This window comes from Rhinoderma darwinii, chromosome 3 (genome assembly GCF_050947455.1).
Source record: "Rhinoderma darwinii isolate aRhiDar2 chromosome 3, aRhiDar2.hap1, whole genome shotgun sequence".
NCBI classification, from domain to species: domain Eukaryota; kingdom Metazoa; phylum Chordata; class Amphibia; order Anura; family Rhinodermatidae; genus Rhinoderma; species Rhinoderma darwinii.
Genome location: NC_134689.1, coordinates 88914529 through 88936637, shown reverse-complemented (window position 1 = coordinate 88936637; position 22109 = coordinate 88914529). Strand labels below are relative to the sequence as shown.

Here is a 22109-nt window from a genome sequence, read left to right as displayed (position 1 = left end):
GTTCACTTGTTGTCTAGTAAATTCCACCCCTTTTCAGACGCCATTGTAACGAGATAATCAATTTTATTCACTTCACCTGTTAGTGGTTTTAATGTTATAGCTGAACGGGGTCGTTTTCTATGATTCAGTATTTTAGGTGAAAAGCAGTTTAACCCCTTAATGAGCAGCCTATTTTAAACCGTAATGACCAAGCCATTTTTTACGTTTTTCCATCGTCGCATTCCAAGAGCTATAACCTTTTTATTTTTGCGTCGACATAGCTGTATAAGGTCTTGTTTTTTGCGGGACAAGTTGTATTTTTTAATAGCACCATTTTGGGGGACATATTATTTATTGATTAACTTTTATTAACTTTTTTGGGGGGGAATAGAAAAAAACCTGTAATTTCGCCACTGTTTTTCGCGTCTTAAATCTACGCCGTTTACCGTGTGATATAAATAACACAATAACTTTATTCAGCGGGTTGTTACGATTGCAACGATACCAAATTTGTATAGTTTTTGTATGTTTTACTACTTTTACACAGTAAAAACGCTTTTTTTTTCAAAATTATTTGTTTTTGTGTCTCCATATTTGAAGAGCCGTAACATTTTTATTTTTTCGCCGATGCGGTTGTATGAGGGTTTTTTTTTTTGCGGGAAGACTTGTAGTTTTTATTGGTACCATTTTGGAGTAGATGCGACTTTTTTATCACATTTTTTTAAAGTCAGGATTCACAGAAAACCATCAATTTTTCCATAGTTTTTTTATTACATTTTTTACGGCGTTCATCGTGCGGGTTAAATAATGTAATAGATTTATAGTCGGGGTCGTTACGGACGCTACTATAATACATTGCAATACTTTTGTATTGCAGTGTATTACTGCCTGTCCGTTTAAAACGGACAGGCATCTGCTAGGTCATGCCTGCGGCATGATCTAGCAGGCATTCGATCCAGGCAGACCTGGGGGCCTTTATTAGGCCCCCGGCTGCCATTGGAGACACAGACACTCGGCGATCTTATCGCCGGGTGTCGATGGGAGAGAGAGGGAGCTCCCTCCCTCACTCCAAAACCACTCAGATGCGGTGCACGCTATTGTGCACCGCATCTGAGGGGTTAAACGGGTGAGATCGATACTTATATCGATCTCACACGGCAGAGCAGGGACGCTCCCAACCCTCAGCTGCCTCTGGCAGCCGAGAGCAGGGAGATTTGACGGCTCCCTGCTCTGTTTACTCATCCTGATGCAGTGCCGTAAAAAGGCATATGCATCAGAATAAAGCCTGTTAGTGGCCGCCGTTAAAAGGCGTATTGGCGGTCACTAACGGGCTAAATGCTGCCGCGACTCATATGCCTCCTGCACACGGGACAGAAATGCTGTAGAATTTCCGTCCTGAATTTCCATGCGGCAATTCCGAAACGTTTTACAGTGACAGCAAAGTGGATGAAATTTGAACAAATCTCATCCTCACGCTGCAGGAAAAAACACACAAAACATCTGCAGAAATTGACCAGCTTTCGTAAAAGCTGCAGAATTTCTGCACGGTAATTCCAGACGGCAATTCTGCAGCATTTAACTGTGTAAATCACTGTGTGTGGACAAGGGATGCAGGTCTCACAGCAGCATCTCGGGTGCAGTCACATGCGGCAGATTTTGTCGCAGATATAATTCAGTTCAATTCTTCTGAATGGGGTTGTTTCTGCAGCCAGGTGTATGGATTTCTGCAAGTTCCATTCAGTTGAATGGAACTGAATTTCAGTCTCAGACTGCACCCCTAGGGTATGTGCACACGATAACTGCAATTACGTCTGAAATTACGGAGCTGTTTTCAGGAGAAAACAGCTCCTGAATTTCAGATGTAATTGCATGTACTCGCGTTTTGCGGGGCGTCCTTTACGGCCGTAATTTGGAGCTGTTCTTCATTGGAGTCAATGAAAAACTGCTCCAATTACGTCCCAAGAAGTGTCCTGCACTTCTTTTGACGAGGCTGTAATTTTACGCGCCGTCTTTTGACAGCGACGCGTAAAATGACAGGTCGTCGGCACAGTACATCGTAAAGCCCATTTAATGTATTGTGCAGATGTTTGCCGACATATTGGAGCCGTTTTTTTAGACTTAATTCGAGGCGTAAAATGCCTCCATTACGTCTGAAAATAGGTTGTATGAACCCAGCCTCAGGGTAAGTTCGCACAGGTCAGATTTGCTGTGGAAAGTACATGGCGCATCCGACCTAGAACACGCAGGGAATTCTGGCCAAAAAACGCACTGAACTGTGGTGCAGATTTTTGGATGGAATTACCGCTGCAGAAGAGCAGAAGAAAAAAGAAAAGTCAACACTGACCTTCACTGGTGTTTCTACAGTGACACTTCCCTCTGTTCTCCGTGCAGCTCGGGCACCAGTGATGACGCTGCAGCCCATACAACCGCTACAGCCTCTGATTGGCTGCAGCAGTCACATGGGATAAAAAAAAACATCTAAGGAGGCCAGGTTGCATGGAGCCTAGAAAGAAAGCGAGAAAATACTACGGCGCAACATGGTGCAGATCACAAGCGAAAAAATGAGCAAACGAACAATGGTGAATCAAATGCTCACCTTTGGGGGTTGTGCAAGTAGTAGGCACAAGTCTACTGTAGGCAGGTAATAATCTTAATGGGTGATGTAGCTGCAGCTAGATCCAAACCGGTGGTCAACAGACAACCGCTCAAAGAGACATGGAGGGAGACAAAATTGCGGACTAAAGTACAGCGCTGCTAACATCAAATTCAAGTCCAGAAAAAGAGGTGATAAATAGGATTTATTGGGTTTAAAACAATAAAGGTAGTTTGAGGCTACGCGTTTCGACGCTGGACTAGCGTCTTCATCAGGCCAAGCCAAAAAAACGTTCATAATTTTCTTCCTATTGAATTCAATGGGGAGGTAAAACCTGCAACAAATAGCAGATGTTGCGATATTTGCTGCGGAAAAGCTTTGATTCCGCTGCAATAATCGCAACTCAGAAAAAAAAGATTATACTTACCCAGAACTCTCTGCTGCAGCTTCCAGCTGAGCCTCCTGGGATGACGTTTCATCCCATGTGTCTGCTGCAGCCAATCACAGGGAGCAGCAGTCACATAAGATGAAACGTCATCCCAGGAGGCTTGGCTGCCGGACGTCAGAGGGACGCGTCGCCATGGTTACGGCTGGGGTAAGTATGAACAGGGTTTTTTTTTTCTAGCGCTGCTTTTTGCAGTGGAAATTCCTCCCGAAAACTGCACCATGGAATACACAGCGCAAATCTGAATAATTTTACAGTACAATGCAAGTAGATGGGTTTTTACAATCCCAAACCACAGTTGTCAAGTTCACAAGGGGCGGATAGACTGCGTAAAAGCACGCAGCTTATCCGCTCTGTGTGCCACAGAGAATTCCTGGGTGAAAAATCGCACCAACTGTGGTGCAATTTTTCGCTCAGAATGTCTGCTGCAAGCAGGCCGGCCTCCTGGGATGACGTTTCATCCCAGAAGACCGCTGCAACCTGTGATTGTCTGCAGCGGCGGTCACAAGGATGAAACGTCATCCCAGGAGGCTGGCCCTCTGATGTCATCCAGGCTGGCCTCCTGGGATGAAGTTTCCTGGGGAGATTGGCTGCAGTGGTCACATGGGATGAAACGTCATCCCAGGAGGCTGCGCTGGAGGGAGAAACACGGACTTCTGGGTAAGTATGAGATAATATTTTTTCAGAGTTGCGTTTGTTGCGGGGGAATCGCTGCGAATCCACTGTAAAAAACGTAACTTTTATTTGTTGCGGGATTTACATCCCCATTGAATTCAATGGGGGAAAACCCGCAACAAATAAGTAGCGCTTACGCAAATCCAATTGACATGCTGCGAAATAAATTTCCGAACTGCAGGTCGATTTCTGAGCGTTTTTTTCCGCTCAGTATTTATGCAGCGTGTGGAGGAGATTTGTTTTATCTCATCCACTTTGATGCTACTGTATTTGCTGCAGATTTTCCACGACTAATTCCGTTGCGGAAAATCTGCAGTATTTACGCACCGTGTGAACTGACCCTTAGAAATACGCACTTGCGGTTTTCTAAATGCAGATTAATATGCGTATTTCATCCGTATCAAATCTTGAACATGTGTACAATTCGCTAATCTCATGCCCACTCTGCGTAAAAAAAAAACAGAAAAGTCATGCGGAAAGTGTTCTGCGGTGTGACTTTCAATTCCGCAGCAAGTTATTTTAATGCTGTGGGCTCTGTGCGGAGATGCTGCGTGTTTGGCCCAGCAATATGTGCAGCAAAAACACGCTATGTGGTGCGGATTTCTGTTACAGATTTACATGGGTTTTTTATTTTAGATTCCGCTGCTGATTTTATGTTACAGAAAATCTTCAGCGTAACCTGTGGGTGGGAACATACATACAAGATACAGCATAGCCGCAAACATTTCTTCCATACTGCCTTGTGATTGCTGGAAGAACTCTGTGACAAGTGACCAGACCACATTTTTACCATTGAGTCATGCGTTCCTTTGTTCATTCAATCCAGATGACATTTTTAGATATTGCCTGAAATGTGCGAATTTTGATTAACCCACATTAATTGGGCAGATTTGCAGTTGGTGCCAACCGATCAGGTCCTTTGCCCTTCATACTTAGGTCTAGGAGCCTGTGAGGGTATGTTCACATGGCTTATTTTCTGCCGTTTTTCGGGCCGTAAAATGGCCGAAAGATCGGAAGCAGAACGCCTCTAAACATCTGTACATTGATTTCAATGGGAAAAACAACATTCTGTTCCGGTGGGCCGATTTTTTTACGCAGCCGTTTTGAGAAATGGCCGCGTAAAAAAAAAACGGCCACGAAAAAGAAGTGCAGGACACTTCTTGGGCCGTTTTTGTAGCCGTTTTTCATTGACTGTATTGAAAACAGCTCCAAAAACGTCCGTAAAAAACGCAAATCGCGAGTGGCTTAAAAAACTTCTGAAAATCAGGACTGTTTTCCCTTGAAAGCAGCTCTGTATTTTCAGACGTTTTTGAGTTTGTGTGTGAACATACCCTAAAGGGGAGTTCACACTGAGTTTTTTGGCGAATTTTTTGACGCGGAAACAGCGCCGCAAAATGCGCCAAAGGCCGAAAATGCCTCCCGTTGATTTCAATGTGATGCGGAGGCGTTTTTTTTTCCCACGAGCGGAAAAACCGGCTTGTGGGAAAAAGATGGGACATGCATTATCTTCGGGCGTTTACACCTCTGACCTCCCATTGACAGGAGGCAGAGAAAGCGAATTTTGCGGCGTTTTATGTGAATAACGCCACAAAAATCGGCGTGCAGGCAGAGGAAAATCTGCCTCAAAATTCCAAACTGAATTTTGAGGCAGATTTTCCACCTGCAAAAAACTCTGTGTGAACCCAGCCTTAATTTGGAGCTTTTTTTGAGGCGTTTTTCATAGTCTTCAATGGAAAATCAGCTCCAAAAAAACGCCTCAAGAAGTGACATGCTACTTCTTTTTACGGAGCGTCTTTTTACGCTCCGTTTTTTAAAACCGCGGCGTAAAAAGACGCCCCGTATGAACTAAATGCTGTTTTTCCCATTGATTTCAATGGGCAGATGTTTGTAGGCGTTCAGCTTCTGTTTTTTCACACGTTTTTCGAGGCATGAACGCCCCGAAATACGCCTGAATACACTGTGTGTGAACATACCCTTAGGGTATGTTCACACTCCAACGTCCATTACACCTGAAATTACGGAGCGGTTTTCAGGCGAAAATAGCTCCTGAATTTCAGACGTAATTGCTGGTACTCACGTTTTTCGCGGCGTCAATAAAGGACGTAATTGGAGCTGTTTTTCAATGGAGTCAATGAAAAATGGCTCCAATTACGCCCCAAGAAGTGACATGCACTTTGACGCGGGCGTCTTTTTACGCGCCGTCTTTTGACAGCGGCGCGTAAAAAAAAAAGCCCGTCTGCACAGAACATCGTAACCCCATTGAATTCAATGGGCAGATGTTTGGAGACGTATTTTCGGACGTAATTCGAGGCGTAAAACGCCTGTGTGTGAACATACCCTCATAAGGCCGGATTTCCCACTACCTAAAACAAACATTGGGTTCAACTATGAAGAGGTGTATTCCAAGGTCATGTGATGGACGCACAGGTGCACGGCTCGTTACAGTATGTGTATCAGAGCAGTGTCACCTAATGATCCCAGCACCTGTGTGTCCATCACATGACCATGGACAGAATTTTATACACTGGAAGTACACAATGAATGTTCCTACTGAAAAAACAACAAACCGAGATCTTGAAAACCGTGAGGAATACATACAGAAAGTATATTGAAATAACTTTTAATCCTCCAAAAAGTAATTTTCTGAAACCAGACGATCCCTATTGTGTGCTGGTTCTGAGGTGTATTATTTGTGTGGCTTTTGCATTGTACAGTATTTGCAAAATCATGTTCGTGACGAAAAACTTCAAGTGTTTTCTTATCTTCAGTGATGTCAATGCTAAATACAAGCAGAATGCACTCTCACCTACTTTCACGATTTCATAATAATCTAATCGGCTTTTCCAGAGGCTAAAGTGCACAGAAATATACTAAAACTGGTGCCTGCCAATGAATATTTATACACTGCACTGATGTAGGTGACTCATTAACCCATTGTGAACACAGCAATGTTTACAAAGCACAAGCATGTCAGTGGTTTCCTGGGACATCACGTTCATTGTTCTGCTGGATTAGATTTACACACCACGGAGAGGTTCATACTGGTGCTCTATTCCACTAAAAACCTCAAAATTCATATCCGACTTGCAGCTCCACTCATAATCTGAGAATTCAATGATCCCCCATCCTTCTCACTCCAGCTAGTGGCCCCTTATCCCTACTAACAAAATACTGACTTTACACGGTTAAAGTGAATGTGTCGCTAGAAATTATTTTTTAATTTTTTTTGTTAAACAGTTAGTATATAAATGATTACACATTGTCCTAATTTTTTTAATTTTTTCACAAGTCAGAAAATATTATAAATTAGATTCTAATTTATAACATTTCCATGTGCTGGTCACTAGAGGGAGCAATTCCCAAAATTGCAGCATTGGCATGTAGTAAAGCAACCTCATTGCTTTATGCTGCAAAATTTGAGAAGACACACTCGCTCTAGTGCACTCAAACAATCCCCCTCCTTTGTCCTGGCTCTTGCCAGGAGAAAGGAGGGGGTTGAATGTTCAAACCTCCTACACTGTTTTCTGCCGTTTTTTGAGCGAATACCCAGTGTAGGAGGATTGGCTACAGTGGTAATCACACAGTATAACACGAACATACACAAACATAACTTACCTGCTCCTGCCGCCGCTCCCTCCGCTCCTAGTCCTTGCTTCTGAACATATGGACGGAAGCCGCGACCGGAAGTAGTCATCTTACTGTCTGGCCGCGGCTTCCGGTCCACATGAAAATGGCGCCGGATGTCGCTCTGCCGAAGACCTTCCTTTTGGACTGTGTGAGAGCGGCGCATGTGCCGTTCCCACACAGACGGCGTACACCATAGTGAATGGAACGGCTCTTGTTCGCATTCACTATGGGGATGTATGTGATGTATTCCATCTCTATGTGTCATTAATCGACACCTACAGAGATGAAAAAGAAAATGGCAGCCCCCATAGTGAAGTAAAAGAAAGAAAAAAGTAAAACACAAAAACACAAATAAATAAAATGTATTTTAATAATATACTAAAAGCAATAACATATAATAAAAAAAATTTTCGTGACACCTTCCTTTTAAGCAGTCAAAATGGCTATATTTGACTCTGCAGAGACACTATTTTGTTAGTCAAAATCAGCTTTGTAGTGTTAAAAACCCTTCTAAACTTCCGTTTCCTCAGCTTCCTGGACCCCTGTGAAATTGAGGAGTGGTATGTCCAGGGCCTGAGGAAGTGGATTCTCTCTTCCATGTTATTAGTCATGTACTTTTTGTCAGGCCCTGCAATAGACATAATACTGTGTATCACGTTTGCCTGGAGTGTTCCTTTTAAGGCTATGTTCACACTGAGTTTTTTGCAGGAGGAATTTTTGCCTCAAAATTCCATTTGGAAGTTTGAGGCAGATTTTCCTCTCCCTGCACGCCGTTTTTCGCCCGCGGCCGTTGAGCGCCGTGGGCATAAAACAGCGCGAAATACGCTTTCTCTGCATCCCATTGAAGTCAATGGGAAGTCAGAGGCGTAAACGCCCGAAGATAGGGCATGACGCCTCCACCTCCCATTGAAATCAATGGAAGGCATTTTCGGGCCGTTTTTTATGAGTTTTTTGGCGCGGCTTCCGCGTCAAAAAACTCGTCAAAAAACCTCTATGTGAACATAGCCTAAGGATTAAATGTTTGCCTTACAACAAAAGGGAAATCCTTGGACTATAGTAAAAATGACTATCGGACGTGAAAATACATACTTAGGCCCCAGGCACACGACCGTAAAAACCGCTGTTTTTGCGGACCGCAAAGACGGTCCGCAAAAATGGGCCCATTCACTTCCATTGAACGTGGACACCTTTCCGTATCGCTACGGATGGGTGTCCGTGCCGTAGAATTGTTCAGAAAATTATGGAACATGTCTGTTCTTTTGCATTTTGTGGGCCGTGCTCCCATACTTTGTATGGGAGCACAGCCCGAAAATGCAGATGGCAGTCGGCGGCCGGCCGTGATTACGGGCACGGCCGTGTGCATCGGGCCTTAGCTTTTTCTAATATTTGTCAGCTGATGAAACAGATTTCGATGATCATGTTGGTAAAGCAGTTACACCAGCATTTGTACAGACACTCGTTTTCGGTGGTATTGACTGAATTATTAGAAAGTCTACGCTCACCTCAAAGCTGGCCGTTTACATGAGGGAATTGTTGGTGCATTCTGTGGACAATATAATGTGTAAGGGGTCAACCGAGTGCCCCAGTGTCTACTGTTAGGGGCACAAGGGTTAGGCGTGTTGATTTTAAACTGCCCGTTCCTTTGTTCCCCAAGAGACAAGCAGTCATTGGTTTCCGGCAGTCACTTATCCCTCTCTTCCTATGGCAGTAATGTGAACAGGGCTGATCATGAGGAAGTTGGGGAGATAGCTGTGGACTGAAAGAGCGTTCCGCTGGCAGCAAATGTACATATGACTTGCTTGAATGTAGTTAAACAACCTTCTGCCCAGTGTGCCAGTATTTTCTACCAATGGAAACATGTGCCAAGCTGCTGGATCGTGACAAACTAAGGCTTCGTTCACATCTGCGTCAGGCCTCCGTTCCGTCTGAGCTTTCCGTCGGAACGGAGCCCTGACTGATAGAAACGTAAACCATAGGTATACCGTAGAAGACTACGGTATTTATTCCGCCAAAACGACGGAACCCTTGCACAACTGACACAAACGGAAACCATTGGCACCGGATCCGTCACCATTCCATTTCTGTCAGTCAGTTCTCCATTCCGACGGAACCCTGGCGCAGATGTGAACGAAGACTTAAATATATATATGTGTGGCCAGACTGTTGCAGTGTTACCCATATTTGGGCAAGCACTATGCACCCAGGTGTGGGACTATATAGTGGGTGCAGTTATCACCCAGATAACTTGATTAACACTTCAGGCTGCGGCTTCACAGCAGCATGTGTTGCATAGTATCCTATAGCAATGAGTCACATCACGTGTCAATTTTTTCTTTGTACATTGTTTGCCATTTTTAGGAAGTAACAATATGTTGCACAAATAACAAATCGCATTTACATAGATTTTCGTACACATTTCTGGGGGGGAAATGGATCAAATACAGATGCACTACGGACCGTATTTGGGGACAGTATTTACAGAGATAAAAATGCTGTTCCGTATATACGGATAAGTTATGGATGACTACGGATCTGTATTTATGTATAGATGAAAACACGGTCGTGGGTATGGGGCCTCAGGTTGCTCCTAAAGAACTCATTGCACTCCAATGGAATGCATAGTAATAGTGGGCATCCCTCAGTGCACCTTGACATTTTCTAATGGTGCCTAATTTTTTGGATGGTTTTCGGTTGATGTCCATGAAGGACTAAGGCTGGGGTCTCACTTCGCACTCAAAAGGTGTTTCTTGCTGTGAGTCGAAGCCCACCTAAAAAAGTCAAGATTGCTCTTACTGGCTCCTAAATTCCACAATATCTCGTCCAGTCCTGGTTTAATATACAGTTTGTAAAGGTACAACCGTAGTGGTATTGATTCCGTCAAAACTACAGAACCCTTGCACAACTGGGACAAACGAAAACCATTTGCACCAGATCCGTCACCATTGGTTTCCGTTTGTTTCAGTCAGGGTTCCATTCTGGCGGGAAGCTCCGACGGAACGTCAGAACGGAACCCTGACGCAGATGTGAACGAAGCCTTACATAGTTACACAGTGGGACAGATTTATCAATGTATTTATAGCAGTTTTCTGACCTGGCATTGTTTCAAGACAATGACATATACTGTACATCAACAGGGCTTATTATGAAGTTCAATGTGTAACCTCGTGCAGTAAGCGCCCTCTAGTGGTGGCCGCAGGCAGAAAACCTGTTTTAATAAAGTTTTCACCACTCTTGCCACTTTTCAGAAAAGTGCGTGAGGTTGGTGTAGCAGGAGGAGCCACCTATTTCGCAGCAAATTAATTATAATTTACTCCAGAAATTGCAGAACTTTACGTCAGCACGTAACTGGCGTAGAGTTTACTTTGTGGCACATGGAAAGTCCAAGATGTCTCTTAAAAAAAATCTTACTCCAGCAGAAGCAGGGTTGCCAACCTCCACTTCAGAAATTCCTGGACAACCGAGCTAAAAATCACAGACAGACCAAAATTTTTACGGACACATTACAATCGTTGCCTGTGCAGTGTGCTAGGAGTGACTCACCAATCACAGCTCTGCTTGTAGCTTTCCCCCGCTAACTTAGGTGATGTTTTCTCTAATTAGAGTCGTTCACTTTCCCTTTTTTTCTCCATCCGGCCCAGACCGCTGTAACGACTTATTCCAGCCAAGACTCATCTCTGCAGAATTTGACACACAGACATGTTGGCTTCTCGCTTTTCCAGGAAAATCCCCACCTATACCCCACCCTCTAAACAAACTCGGAATCCAGTGATCCATACGGTAATAATGATCCCTCAGTGCTCGGCACAATAAAAGTGCCCCTCAGTAACCGTCCCTCCTGTAGATAGCGCCACACACAGCACTCCTTTGTAGTTAGTGCCACACATCCCCCTTGTAGATGGCGTCACACAACTCCCCCCTTGTAGATAGCTCCACACAGCTCCCCCCTTGTAGATAGCTCCACACAGCTCCCCCTTGTAGATAGCGTCACAGCTCCCCTCTTGTAGATAGCGCCACAGCTCCCCTCTTGTAGATAGCGCCACACTTGCTCCTGCTCTTAGCACCAAACTCCCCCCCCTTGCTCTTAGTGCCAACCCTCCCCCTTGCTCTTAGTGCCAAACTCCCCTCCCCCTAGTTCTTAGTGCCACATTCCCCCGCCCTTGCTCTTAGTGCCACACTCCCCCCCCCCCCTTCTCTTAGTGCCACATGGCAAACAGAGCGGAGACCTGTAGTGGTATTCTACCACTACCATTCTCCGCTCTGCCTGACGTGACTCATCGTTAGGAGGAGCCGAGGAGGTCATGCGGCGTAGTTCCACTTCTGACTGGGGTCGGTGACGGCCTGGGATTGGACCAGTCACCTGACCTGAGTCACCTGACTTCATGTCGCTGACTGGATTGGTCCACTCCTGGCGCCGACCTCACTTTGCATCGGCCTGCTTATTTTAAAATTCCGCAGAATTCAAGCAGAATCTGAAAATATGCCCGGCCGCGGCCTATTCCTCCTTTGGACTGCGCATATACATTTTAGTGCATGCGCTGTGCAACGTTACGGGAGAATGAGGAAAAATGCCGGACGGTGCTTTTCTCTGCCGGACGCTACAGATGGCAGAAAAAAACACCTATTTTTGCGGGGTGTCCGTATATTTACAGACAGTTGGCAACTCTGACAGAAGCACCAGCCTTAGTAAATCTGGGCCATTGTGTGGTGCAGAACACTCCTGTGGTACACAATGATGTTTGTTTGTTGTTTTGTTTTTTTTCTTTGAGAAAGATAAAAATGTAATGTGTAACTGTTTAATTTTTGTCGTTATTTTATTGTTTCTCTAGTGGGACCTGATCTGCGATAATGACTGGAAAGTACCATTAACTTCCTCACTTTTCTTTTTGGGGGTGCTGCTTGGCTCATTTGTGTCAGGACAGATGTCAGACAGGTAAATTCCTTTTCCATTGATGTGGTATTTTTTTCAATTGTAATTAATCGTACAATAAACATCCTAATGTAGTTGGTTGTTTAAATGTACAATTTCTCATTGGAGATTAGTCTCCTCATTTTTGCTAAAGCATGGCTAAATATTATGCTTACTTAAAATAAAATTATTTTACATTACCACCCATGTAACATGTACAACGCACCTGCCATGTATATATTTTCCCGATTTACAAATATTATCCCGATCATGAATCATCTGTCTCATTATAGGGATAATTGCTTTATGGAAAGACTCCATTATCTTTATAGTAAATGGGGTTTTCCCATAATGATCATTTATCACCTATCCTGTGGAGATCGCACTCAGCAATTTCCAGCAGCCCCATAGAAAGTGAATAGAGGGGTGACCGAGCATGCGCAGAATTTTCTAGCCCTTTATTCCCAGGCTGCCGTAGATCATAAATTTAGTGCAAAATATTACAGGAGGAGCCAGAAAGAGAGAAAAAGGGGAGGAGAGAACAGGGGCCATGCATTTCTATGAAGTATGGATGACTCTGTGACAAAACTATGGCTCCATAGCTACTAAAAATGACTACATTTTGGACTCCACTACAAGTGGAAAAAGAGGACAGGAGCAAAACTGACTGACATAGGAGCAAAACATGGGCCACAGTGATCGAACAATAAGAGATCTCCACATAGCTAAATTGCATTTTTTTTTTTTTTTATGCAAAGTAATGTTTGTCCAACGCAAAATTTTGACAGGTTTGGCAGGAAGAAGGTCCTGTTTGCTACTATGGCTGTGCAGACGGGATTCAGCATAGTACAAGTTTTCTCTGTCAACTGGGAAATGTTTACCGTGTTGTTCCTCATTGTTGGGATGGGACAGATCTCCAATTATGTGGCAGCTTTCATACTTGGTAAGATGTCATACACCGTACTATGTTAGGAGCTCTATGTAAGAACAGAATCTTATTTTCATGTAATGTAAAATATAATATGTGCCCTGAGCTTCATCCTACCCACAGTTTTACAAGATATTAAAGTAGGATGTTCAGTTTATCATTTATACTGTAATGTGGTTTATCCGCAATCTGCCAACCCTACTATACTTGTCTATATGTACTGTCTATTTACCAATGATTTGACAGAGGATGCAAAAAATACTGGATATCAATACGGCCAGTTTTTAGCAGTCTCCTCCTTTTCGTGTTCTTAGGGTGCCCTTTACTGGAGCACGGCCATGGGAACATGTCATTCAGCCCTGTATCCTGTGTAAAAATCTAGAGACCCTATGGGGTGCTGGGATCTTGTAGACCTTCTAGTTTCTGAATTTTAAGTTTATAACCAGTGATATTGTGTTTTGAATAGCTCATTATTCTTTATATAAAATGACATCACCCATCTACTAAATGTAACTTTTTACCTTCCTTTAAATAGGGGCAGAGATACTGGGCAAGTCAGTGCGCATCATATTCTCCACGCTGGGTGTGTGTATTTTCTATGCTATTGGGTACATGTTGCTGCCGCTGATTGCATTTTTTATCAGAGACTGGCGCTCGCTGCTGATGGCTCTCACCCTTCCTGGCCTGTTATGTATTCCTCTGTGGTGGTAAGTTTCCTGCTGACTTCACACACAGTAAGGGAGATTTATTATAAGTACAGTAGTGCTTATGAACGTGGAGGAGTTGCCCAAAGCAACCAGTCTTTATTGTTTCATTTTCCTTCGGCCCTTTCTATGATGGATGTTTTTATGGATTAAAAGTATTTTGAGTTTGTTTCCTTTCATGAACAGACACTACTATTTGTAAAGTCATTTGGTGGTATTACTAAATACAAGTCATATTTCTGGCATAATGGCAGAAATACAACATATAGCCACTGAGCCCTATGGCTGCAGCGGTCACATGCTACGTGCATGTAAACAAGCACCAGGACAGAGCGACCGTACTGGATCGCTGGGGGCAAGGATACGTAAGTATTGCTTTTTTGTTTTTTATTTATTTCATCTGCAGCCCCTAAGAAAAAAAAAATTACTTCCCGGATAACCCCTGTTAGAGAATAGTATCATTTTAGATATTAAAAGCTTATTATTGTCTAAAGTAGGGGTGGGGAACGTCCAGCCCGATGCCAGACCGCACTGCCGCCGCATCATTTGCTACTTGGCTAAAGTATGGCGGCGGCGGTCTGAGTGAGGTCGGTGCGTTCCAGCCCGAGATTGGACCAGTCCGGTCACCTGACATGAGTCAGTGAGGTCAGGTGACCGGACTGGTCCACTCCCGGGCCGACACAGTCCAGTCACCTGACTTCAAGTCAGTGACATGAGGTCAGGTGACTGGACTGGTCCACTCCCGTCACAGCACGCCTCGACCTCACTCTGACCGCCGCTGCCGCCGTGTCATTTCCTCTTTAGCTCCGTCAGCCCTCCACATTTGGGAGCAGGAGGAGGGTGGCGGTCTGAGCCAAGTATGGCGGCGGTCTGGGTGAGGCCGGTGTGTCCCGGCCCGGGAGTGGACCAGTCCAGTCACATGACATGAGGTCAGGTGACTGAACTGGTCCACTCCCGAGCTGGCACGCACTGACCTCCTCACAGACCGCTGCATATTCAGTACTTGGCTCCATTTGCCCTGCTCCTGCTCTTGACCTAAAATTTAGAAACTTAGCTGAAGCCTAAATGTAGATATTTAGCAGTAGTGCAGACATAGGATTGGGCCTGTCCTAAAAGCATAAAGTGAGGTCAGATGACTAAAGGGGTTTTCCCATAAAGGACATTTATGGCATATGCACAGGATATGTCATAAATGTCCGATAGATGCGGGTCCCACCTCTGTGACCCGCACATATCTCTAGAACGGGGCCCCCTAAACCCCGTTCTACCTATTTGTGTTCCGGCTGATTTCCGAGCATGAAGAAGAAAACAACGTGGCTCGCTGATCAACGCTGTTTCCGTAAGTCCCATAGAACTGAATAGTCGTTACGGAAACAGCGTACCTCGCATGCTACGCTGCTTTCGTAACTGCCATTCACTACTATGGGAGTTACGGAAACTGCGTAGCTCAGTTAGCCACGTTGTTTTCTTCTTCATGCTCGGAAATCAGTTGTACTGCAGAGTAGTAGAATAGGGTTTAGGGGGCCCCGTTCTAGCGATAGATGCGGGTCTATCCTGTGGATATATCATAAATGTCCCTGATGGGAAAACCTTACTGCTGCGAGTTCTTTTCAAAACTTACCATTGTAAAGAGTCAACTGAGCTCCAGACTGACACCATCATCATCATCATCATCATCATCAATACCGGCGAACATCACACGCCTCACCAAAGACAAGCAGTTCCAGCTATCACATTAGGGGGGAGTTAATTTAATATTTGACCAAATATAGCAGGTGAATTTCTAAGTTGCTAATTTTGTATGGCCCGCGAATGATTTTATAAATATCCAAATGGCCCTTGGCAGAAAAAAAATTGCCACCTTCTTGCGCGAGATCGGCTAACAATCTAATGTATATGGAAACAGCCCGACTTTCTGGTGCCTGGCAGGGGCTTATCCGCCTCTCCTAATTGATATAATCATTCATGCTCTGCCAATCCCATGGTGCAGGTTTATGGGGGATTCAGGAGAGAGAACGGTCCATTGAACAAGCATTTTAACCCAGCGTGTTATATTCCCCTGGTTTCCTTATAGAAATATAAGCGATTCTCAAGGAACATAAACGTTCCAAACTCTGATCTTGTCCAGTCCCATGTGATACAATGCTGTGTCCTGTGGTACGTGACTTATAAATTGCCTGTTCAGCAGTAATAATCACTCGCAGCTGACAATTGGCTTTTAATCATTTAACAATGCTGATACAGAACTTGATTTCCAGGAGTTAAATAGTGATGTATTCTAACCATCAGGGTGAGAACACACAGCATGGAAGCCATAGGTGGCTGAAACCATGCCCACATGGGTGACAAATGGCCATGCGATTTAGTGGTATTACCAGCAAAATTGTGCGCCAGCGCATGGGGGAGTGGTTTCAGCAGCCTGCGGCTCCAGCTTTATGTGTTCCACACACTGCAGATTTTTTCCATTACGGATTTCAATGCAAATCCACATATGTTACATATGGATTTAGGTTCGGATTTCACAATGTGTATTGCAAGTGATGAAATCCGCAATGGAAGTCTTCGACAATTTGACATGCTTATCAGAATATCCACTAAAAATCCACAGCAATTCCGCATTGTGTAAATTAACCCTAAACATTTTGTCCTGTTTACTGCGTAGTTTACAGCATTAAAAATGCTGGTTTTCTAGATTTAGGTCTGATTCAGATGCACATATTTTGCCTTTTGAGAGGTGGAGACTTAAAGGGAACCTGTCATCAGTTTTTACCCCCCCCCCCCCTAAACTTGTTACACCACGCTCTAGGTCATGTAGTGAGTTTTCTAAATATATACCTGTTTGTCCCTAGTAGCGCAATATACCTTACAAAAAGAACTTTCAAAATGTCCTAAGCCGTATGTATATGCGGTCTCATGTGTCTCCTGGGCGTTTACGTGATAGACATGGATAGCGCATCCTTCAGTGAACCGACACATGCGCATTGGATACTCCCTGTTGTGGGCAGGGGCTTCAATTCCCTTCTGCGCATGCTCCATCCTAATTTGAAGAAGATTGTGGGTGACGCAGGAGGCGTCATCCACGTCAATCAGGGAAAGATGGCTTAGAGATGAATACGCCAGACACTTCTGAGCTGAGTAAATAGACAATTTAGGCCTCATTTACATAGGATGTGGGACATTTTAAAACGTCTTTTTGTAAGGTATTCTGCACTACTGGGGACAAACAGGCATGCAGTACATTTAGAACAGATCTAGAGTGGAAAAGCTGATGACATGTTCCCTTTAAAAGATGAAATGTATTTTCTTTCCACAAGGGGGCAGCTTTGTAATGCTTGATACAATATAAAGATACGGTGCATGTCTCTATTCCCTATTACAACATGTTTTAGAACCTCTATGTAGTTACCCATAAGGCGCTGACAATATTTATAGTGATTGTGCAATGTGAAAAACAACCTATTGCTACCAGGACAATAAGAAGGAGGCTAGCTGATGCTGACAGATCTTATCATGGCTTGTGGAATAACCGGAATGGCCCGGTTTATTAACATTTACATACCTAATGCTCATGCTGGACCTTAAGGCTGGGTTCACACTGTGCGTTTTTGTTGCTGCTTTAGTATACTCTTTTGTTTTGGTTGATAAAGTCCCATGTCTCTCAATGAGTGTTCAAAAAATTGCATGCTAAAAATGCACAGTGTGAACCCAGCCTAAGAAGAGTCGAACCCAGAAGGGATGGAGCAATTTGGTAGAGAAGAACTTCTAGGAGACGTTAACGTCTACTTTATTTTATTGTTTTATTTATAAGATATCTATTAGCTGAATCACTACCTTTTGTGGGCTCAGTGTGGATTTTAGGGGAGAGCAGGTGTAAGGATGGGATCACATGGTGCGTTTTTAGCACGCGTGTTTTTGGTAGATGAATCCCCATGTGTCTCAATGAGTGTTCATCGACCTAACCCCAAAAAAGCATGATAAAAATGGAACAAAAAAAGCACCATGTGAACCCAGTCTAAGGAGAAGGAGCTGCTTTCCTTGTGGCAATTTACAACCCCTGAAGACGATAGCCCAGTGTTTTATGCAGCTCTGTCTTGGGTTTGAGTCCAACCAGGACAATATCTGAAAGGGGTTTGTATGTTCTCCGCGTGTGTACAAAGCTCTCAGACCAGACTTGACTGCCTTTATGTGCACGCTCCTCCATATACGCAGACAAAGCTGAAATAAGGACAGCGGGTGAAAGCAGCGCCACAGTACAAGGACAACGCGAAATGCCTCTCATATCTCAGCCTCCTGGATCTACATATGACGACTTCTAATACTGGAAGTGATTGCAGTGGTAATAATCTAGTAATTGTGTTTTATGGCAGGATCATCCCAGAATCTCCTAGATGGCTGCTATCGCAGGGCAGGATCACTGAAGCTGAACATATCATAAGGAGAGCAGCCAAGAAAAATGGGCTAACACCTCCTGACGTAATATTTAGTCCTGCCGAGGTAAGCTGTTCTCCATGAACTGACAGCAACTCATTGTAGACATTGGATATTTGTGGGTGGAATCCTCCATGCCTGGGGACTGAAGTGCGGGGGATCAATTGCACCCTTGTTTTTTGTCTGACAAGATGTATGTTTTATATATATTTTGGAGAATATAGTGTATTAAATAACTTAGAATTTCAATTTTTTTGAGGAGGGGGAATGGGAAAAACAGCAATTTCGCGATTGTTTTTTGAGATCGGTTTTTACGTGATTACTGGGCAGTATAAATGTATGTTAACTTTATTCTGCAGGTCATTACAATGATGGTAATACAACATTTTTATACAGTTTTGAAACATGCATCATAATCTTGCTTACTTGTTAGATTAATAAATGTACAAATATTCTAACTGTAATCTACAAATAATAGTCAATCGGAGCAATCGTATGGTTTCCCATGCTTACATAAAGCAATGTCATCTAAGACCCATCCGTTTGACCAGAGAAGGCTTCCCTCTGCAAAATCAGCGGTTTGCCAGGGGGGCTGGATGGGCTGCAATAGGAAAGGAGATAACCCCTTTAATCATTGAATTTGTATTCCATGTCTTCATCATTTTCAAGATCTCCGTTTGCTACCAGTGAATTAAAACTTTCATGTTTACATCAAAATACGCAAGACATGTGCAGACGTAATAATTCTTAAAAGTGAAGTTTCCGGGAACTAACTGCATTAGCAGCGCAAATCTCTTTCTTGTCTTAAAAGTTTGCGGCAATGCATCCGTGTAGGTTGAATGTATCTGCCTGCAGTCCGGGCTGCTTAGCTCGTAATAGTTTTTTTTTAGACTGAATACATTTTCAGATACCTCTCAGATGTAAGAGGTATAAGGTTTATGCACTCCTTTAGCCTCTGGATGTTTGTTTCTATTCACTGACAGAAAACAGATTTGAAAAACAGTGAGGAATTGAAACAAATATATTAGAAATTATACATATTAGAAATGATTTTGTTTTAAATAGTTTTGTCTTGTTGGCGTTAGACATAGTATATACATATTTCTGGTCTTGGTTGAACTACTGGAGACACAGTATGGGAAGTTTCCTATAGGGGATAAGATCACTGCAATCTAGTTCTAAAAAAATGTTAGCTATGAAAAGAGAGAAATGTCATGTGCTATATTTATACTGAAGAAATCTTTATTGGCTTGCCCCTTGCTGTCGCTCCCTCTCATAGAGTAGGAATGCAGGGCATATTGTATATATACTTGTGAAAAGAAGTTATACTTTGTTTTAACAGGATGTATACCTGATCGTAGTAATAAAATACAGCATGGAGCAATAAGAAAAGTAGTGCCTAGAGTTTCCTAATAATCATCTATATGTTAGTGTATACCCCATAACTATTTAGTGTGGACCACATGACCAGTGATGATCTATGTTGTTAATTGTTGTGTTTTTTATCATTGGTGCCATAGCTGCAAGACCTAAAGGACCAGTCTCACAAGGCATATACTTTTTTTGACCTGCTAAAAACTAGAAATATCCGTACTGTCACATTTCTGTCAATTTTACTCTGGTAAGTTGAAGCGTTTATTCCATGAAGACTTCTTACTTTTGCGGCAGGACAATAAATGTGGAATAAAACATGCAGAGCTGTTGCTAGACCACAATGACACTCCTCTCTGGCAGGGGGGAAATGTCCATCAGATCTTTGGAAACAACTTTTTAAACCACCAAAAGTGGTTTAAAAAATAGTTCCATGTAAGAGGGCCTTAAAGGAGTTGCACCAGCAGAACGACCCTTCCCGATGCCTCATTAGGGTATGCGGACATCTGCTCTGGACCCTCTCCTCTAGGAGCCAGAGGGGGGAGCCACTAACAAGCAGTGTCTCTCACTCTGGCCATACATATATTACATAGAATTCCATTAAATACTACATTGTTGCTGCAGGACAGAGTCCTGGCTGGCCACAGCCACCCCCCAGAAAAATCAGTGATTAGACAACCCCTTTAAGTAGTTCTGTGACAGATTTTTAAATATACACCGATCAGCCATAGCATTAAAACCACCTGCCTAATAATGTGTAGGCCTCCAAAACAGCTCTGACCCATCAAGGCATGGACTCCACAAAATCTCTAAAGGGGTTGTGTGGTATCTGGCACCAAGATGGTAGCAGCAGATCCTTTAAGACCTGTAAGTTGTGAAGGGGGGCCTCCATAGATCTGACTTCTTCTCTATCCAGCACATCTCACAGATGCTCAATCGGAATGAGATCTGGGGAATTTGGAGGCCAAGTCAACACGTTGAACTCTTTGTCATGCTCCTCAAACCATTCCTGAACAGTTTTTGCAGTTTGGCAGGGCGCATTATCCTGCTGAAAGAGGCCACTGCCATTCGGGAATACTGTTGCCATGAAGGGGTATACTTGGTCTGCAACAATATTTAGGTATGTGATATGTGTCGTAGTAACATTCACATGAATGCCAGGACCCATGGTTTCCCAGGAGAACATTGCCCAGAGCATAACGTGGGCTCCGCTAGCTTGCCTTCTTCCCATAATGCATTCTGGTGCCATCTCTTCCCCTTGTGAGTGATTCACACGCAACCATCCGTCTGCATGGTGGAAACGAAAGTCTGATTCATCAGATCAGGACACCTTCTTCCATTTCTTTATGGTCCAGAACTGATTCACACATGTCCATTGTAGGCGCTTTTTTTCAGTGGACAGGGGTCGGCATAGGCACACTGACCGGCCTGCGGCTACGCAGTCCCAAACGCAGAAAGCTTATATGCACTGTCTGTTCTGAAACCTTTCTATCATAGACTGCATTCACTTTTTTTTTTTTAGCAATTTGTGCTGGAGTAGCTCTTCTGTGGGAATCGGACCACACGGGCTAGCCTACACTTCCGACGTGAATCAGTGAGCCTTGGGTTCCCATGACTGTGTTGCCAGATCACCGGTTGTCCTTACTTTATGTCCAGAATTTTTGCTTGGCAATTCTGCAACGTTTTACAGTAACAGTAAAGTGAACAAATCTCATCCAAACGCTGCAGAAAAAAACGCAGAAAACAAATGCAGAAATTGACCTGCAGTGCGGATTCTCAATTTGCAGCATGTCAATTTATCTTGTGTAAACGCTGTGTAATATCGGACGTTTCGGACAGCAATTCCGCAGCATTTCTGCCCCGTGTGCTCTTTAAGAACTGACTGTGCACTGGCTGCCTAATATATCCTCCCTTTGACTGGCTCCATTGTAACCAGATAATTTTCTTCACCTGTCAGTGGTTTTCATATTATGGCTGAATGGTGTATATTGACCCTATTCTTTGACAGGACCAGCCGTAATTTTGGGTGTTAGTTACAAATATTTCACATACATGCTTTATCATACACGGATTTAAAATTCAATCATTTGAACAATGTTAGACGTATTGCATGCCTCCTGCTAGCTCTTTCTGGACTTGCATTTCTTGCAGCATTCTGCATTCCATGGCTTACAATTACATATGTTTTATTTCTGCAGGATGATAATATCTGTAGGATACTTTGGCTTGTCACTCAACACTCCCAATTTACACGGTGACCCATATGTGAACTGCTTCCTGTCCGCTATCATTGAAGTCCCTGCTTATATCATAGCCTGGTTGCTGCTCAAAAATTTCTCCAGAAGATACTCCACATCCAGCACACTGTTCCTCGGGGGCGTTGTCCTTCTTTTCATACAGCTAGTGCCTCAACGTAAGATGCGTGTTATCCTTTTATCTTGACGTTTTTGTTT

At 43.6% G+C, this 22109-nt stretch overlaps 1 protein-coding gene across 2 annotated transcripts in view; it reads left to right on the top strand.

The window, feature by feature from the left end:
• Positions 1-22109, top strand: part of LOC142748979 (organic cation/carnitine transporter 2-like) — an 82811-nt gene that overhangs the window by 29681 nt on the left and 31021 nt on the right. For both annotated transcript variants that reach the window (XR_012882349.1, XM_075856449.1), the window contains exons 2-7: positions 12146-12249; positions 13014-13168; positions 13689-13860; positions 18225-18351; positions 19806-19906; positions 21855-22069. Coding sequence is in view for 1 of the 2 variants with exons in the window: in XM_075856449.1 (XP_075712564.1) it covers positions 12146-12249; positions 13014-13168; positions 13689-13860; positions 18225-18351; positions 19806-19906; positions 21855-22069 (874 nt within the window). In the remaining variant the exon portion in view is untranslated. The remainder of the gene's footprint in view (positions 1-12145; positions 12250-13013; positions 13169-13688; positions 13861-18224; positions 18352-19805; positions 19907-21854; positions 22070-22109) is intronic.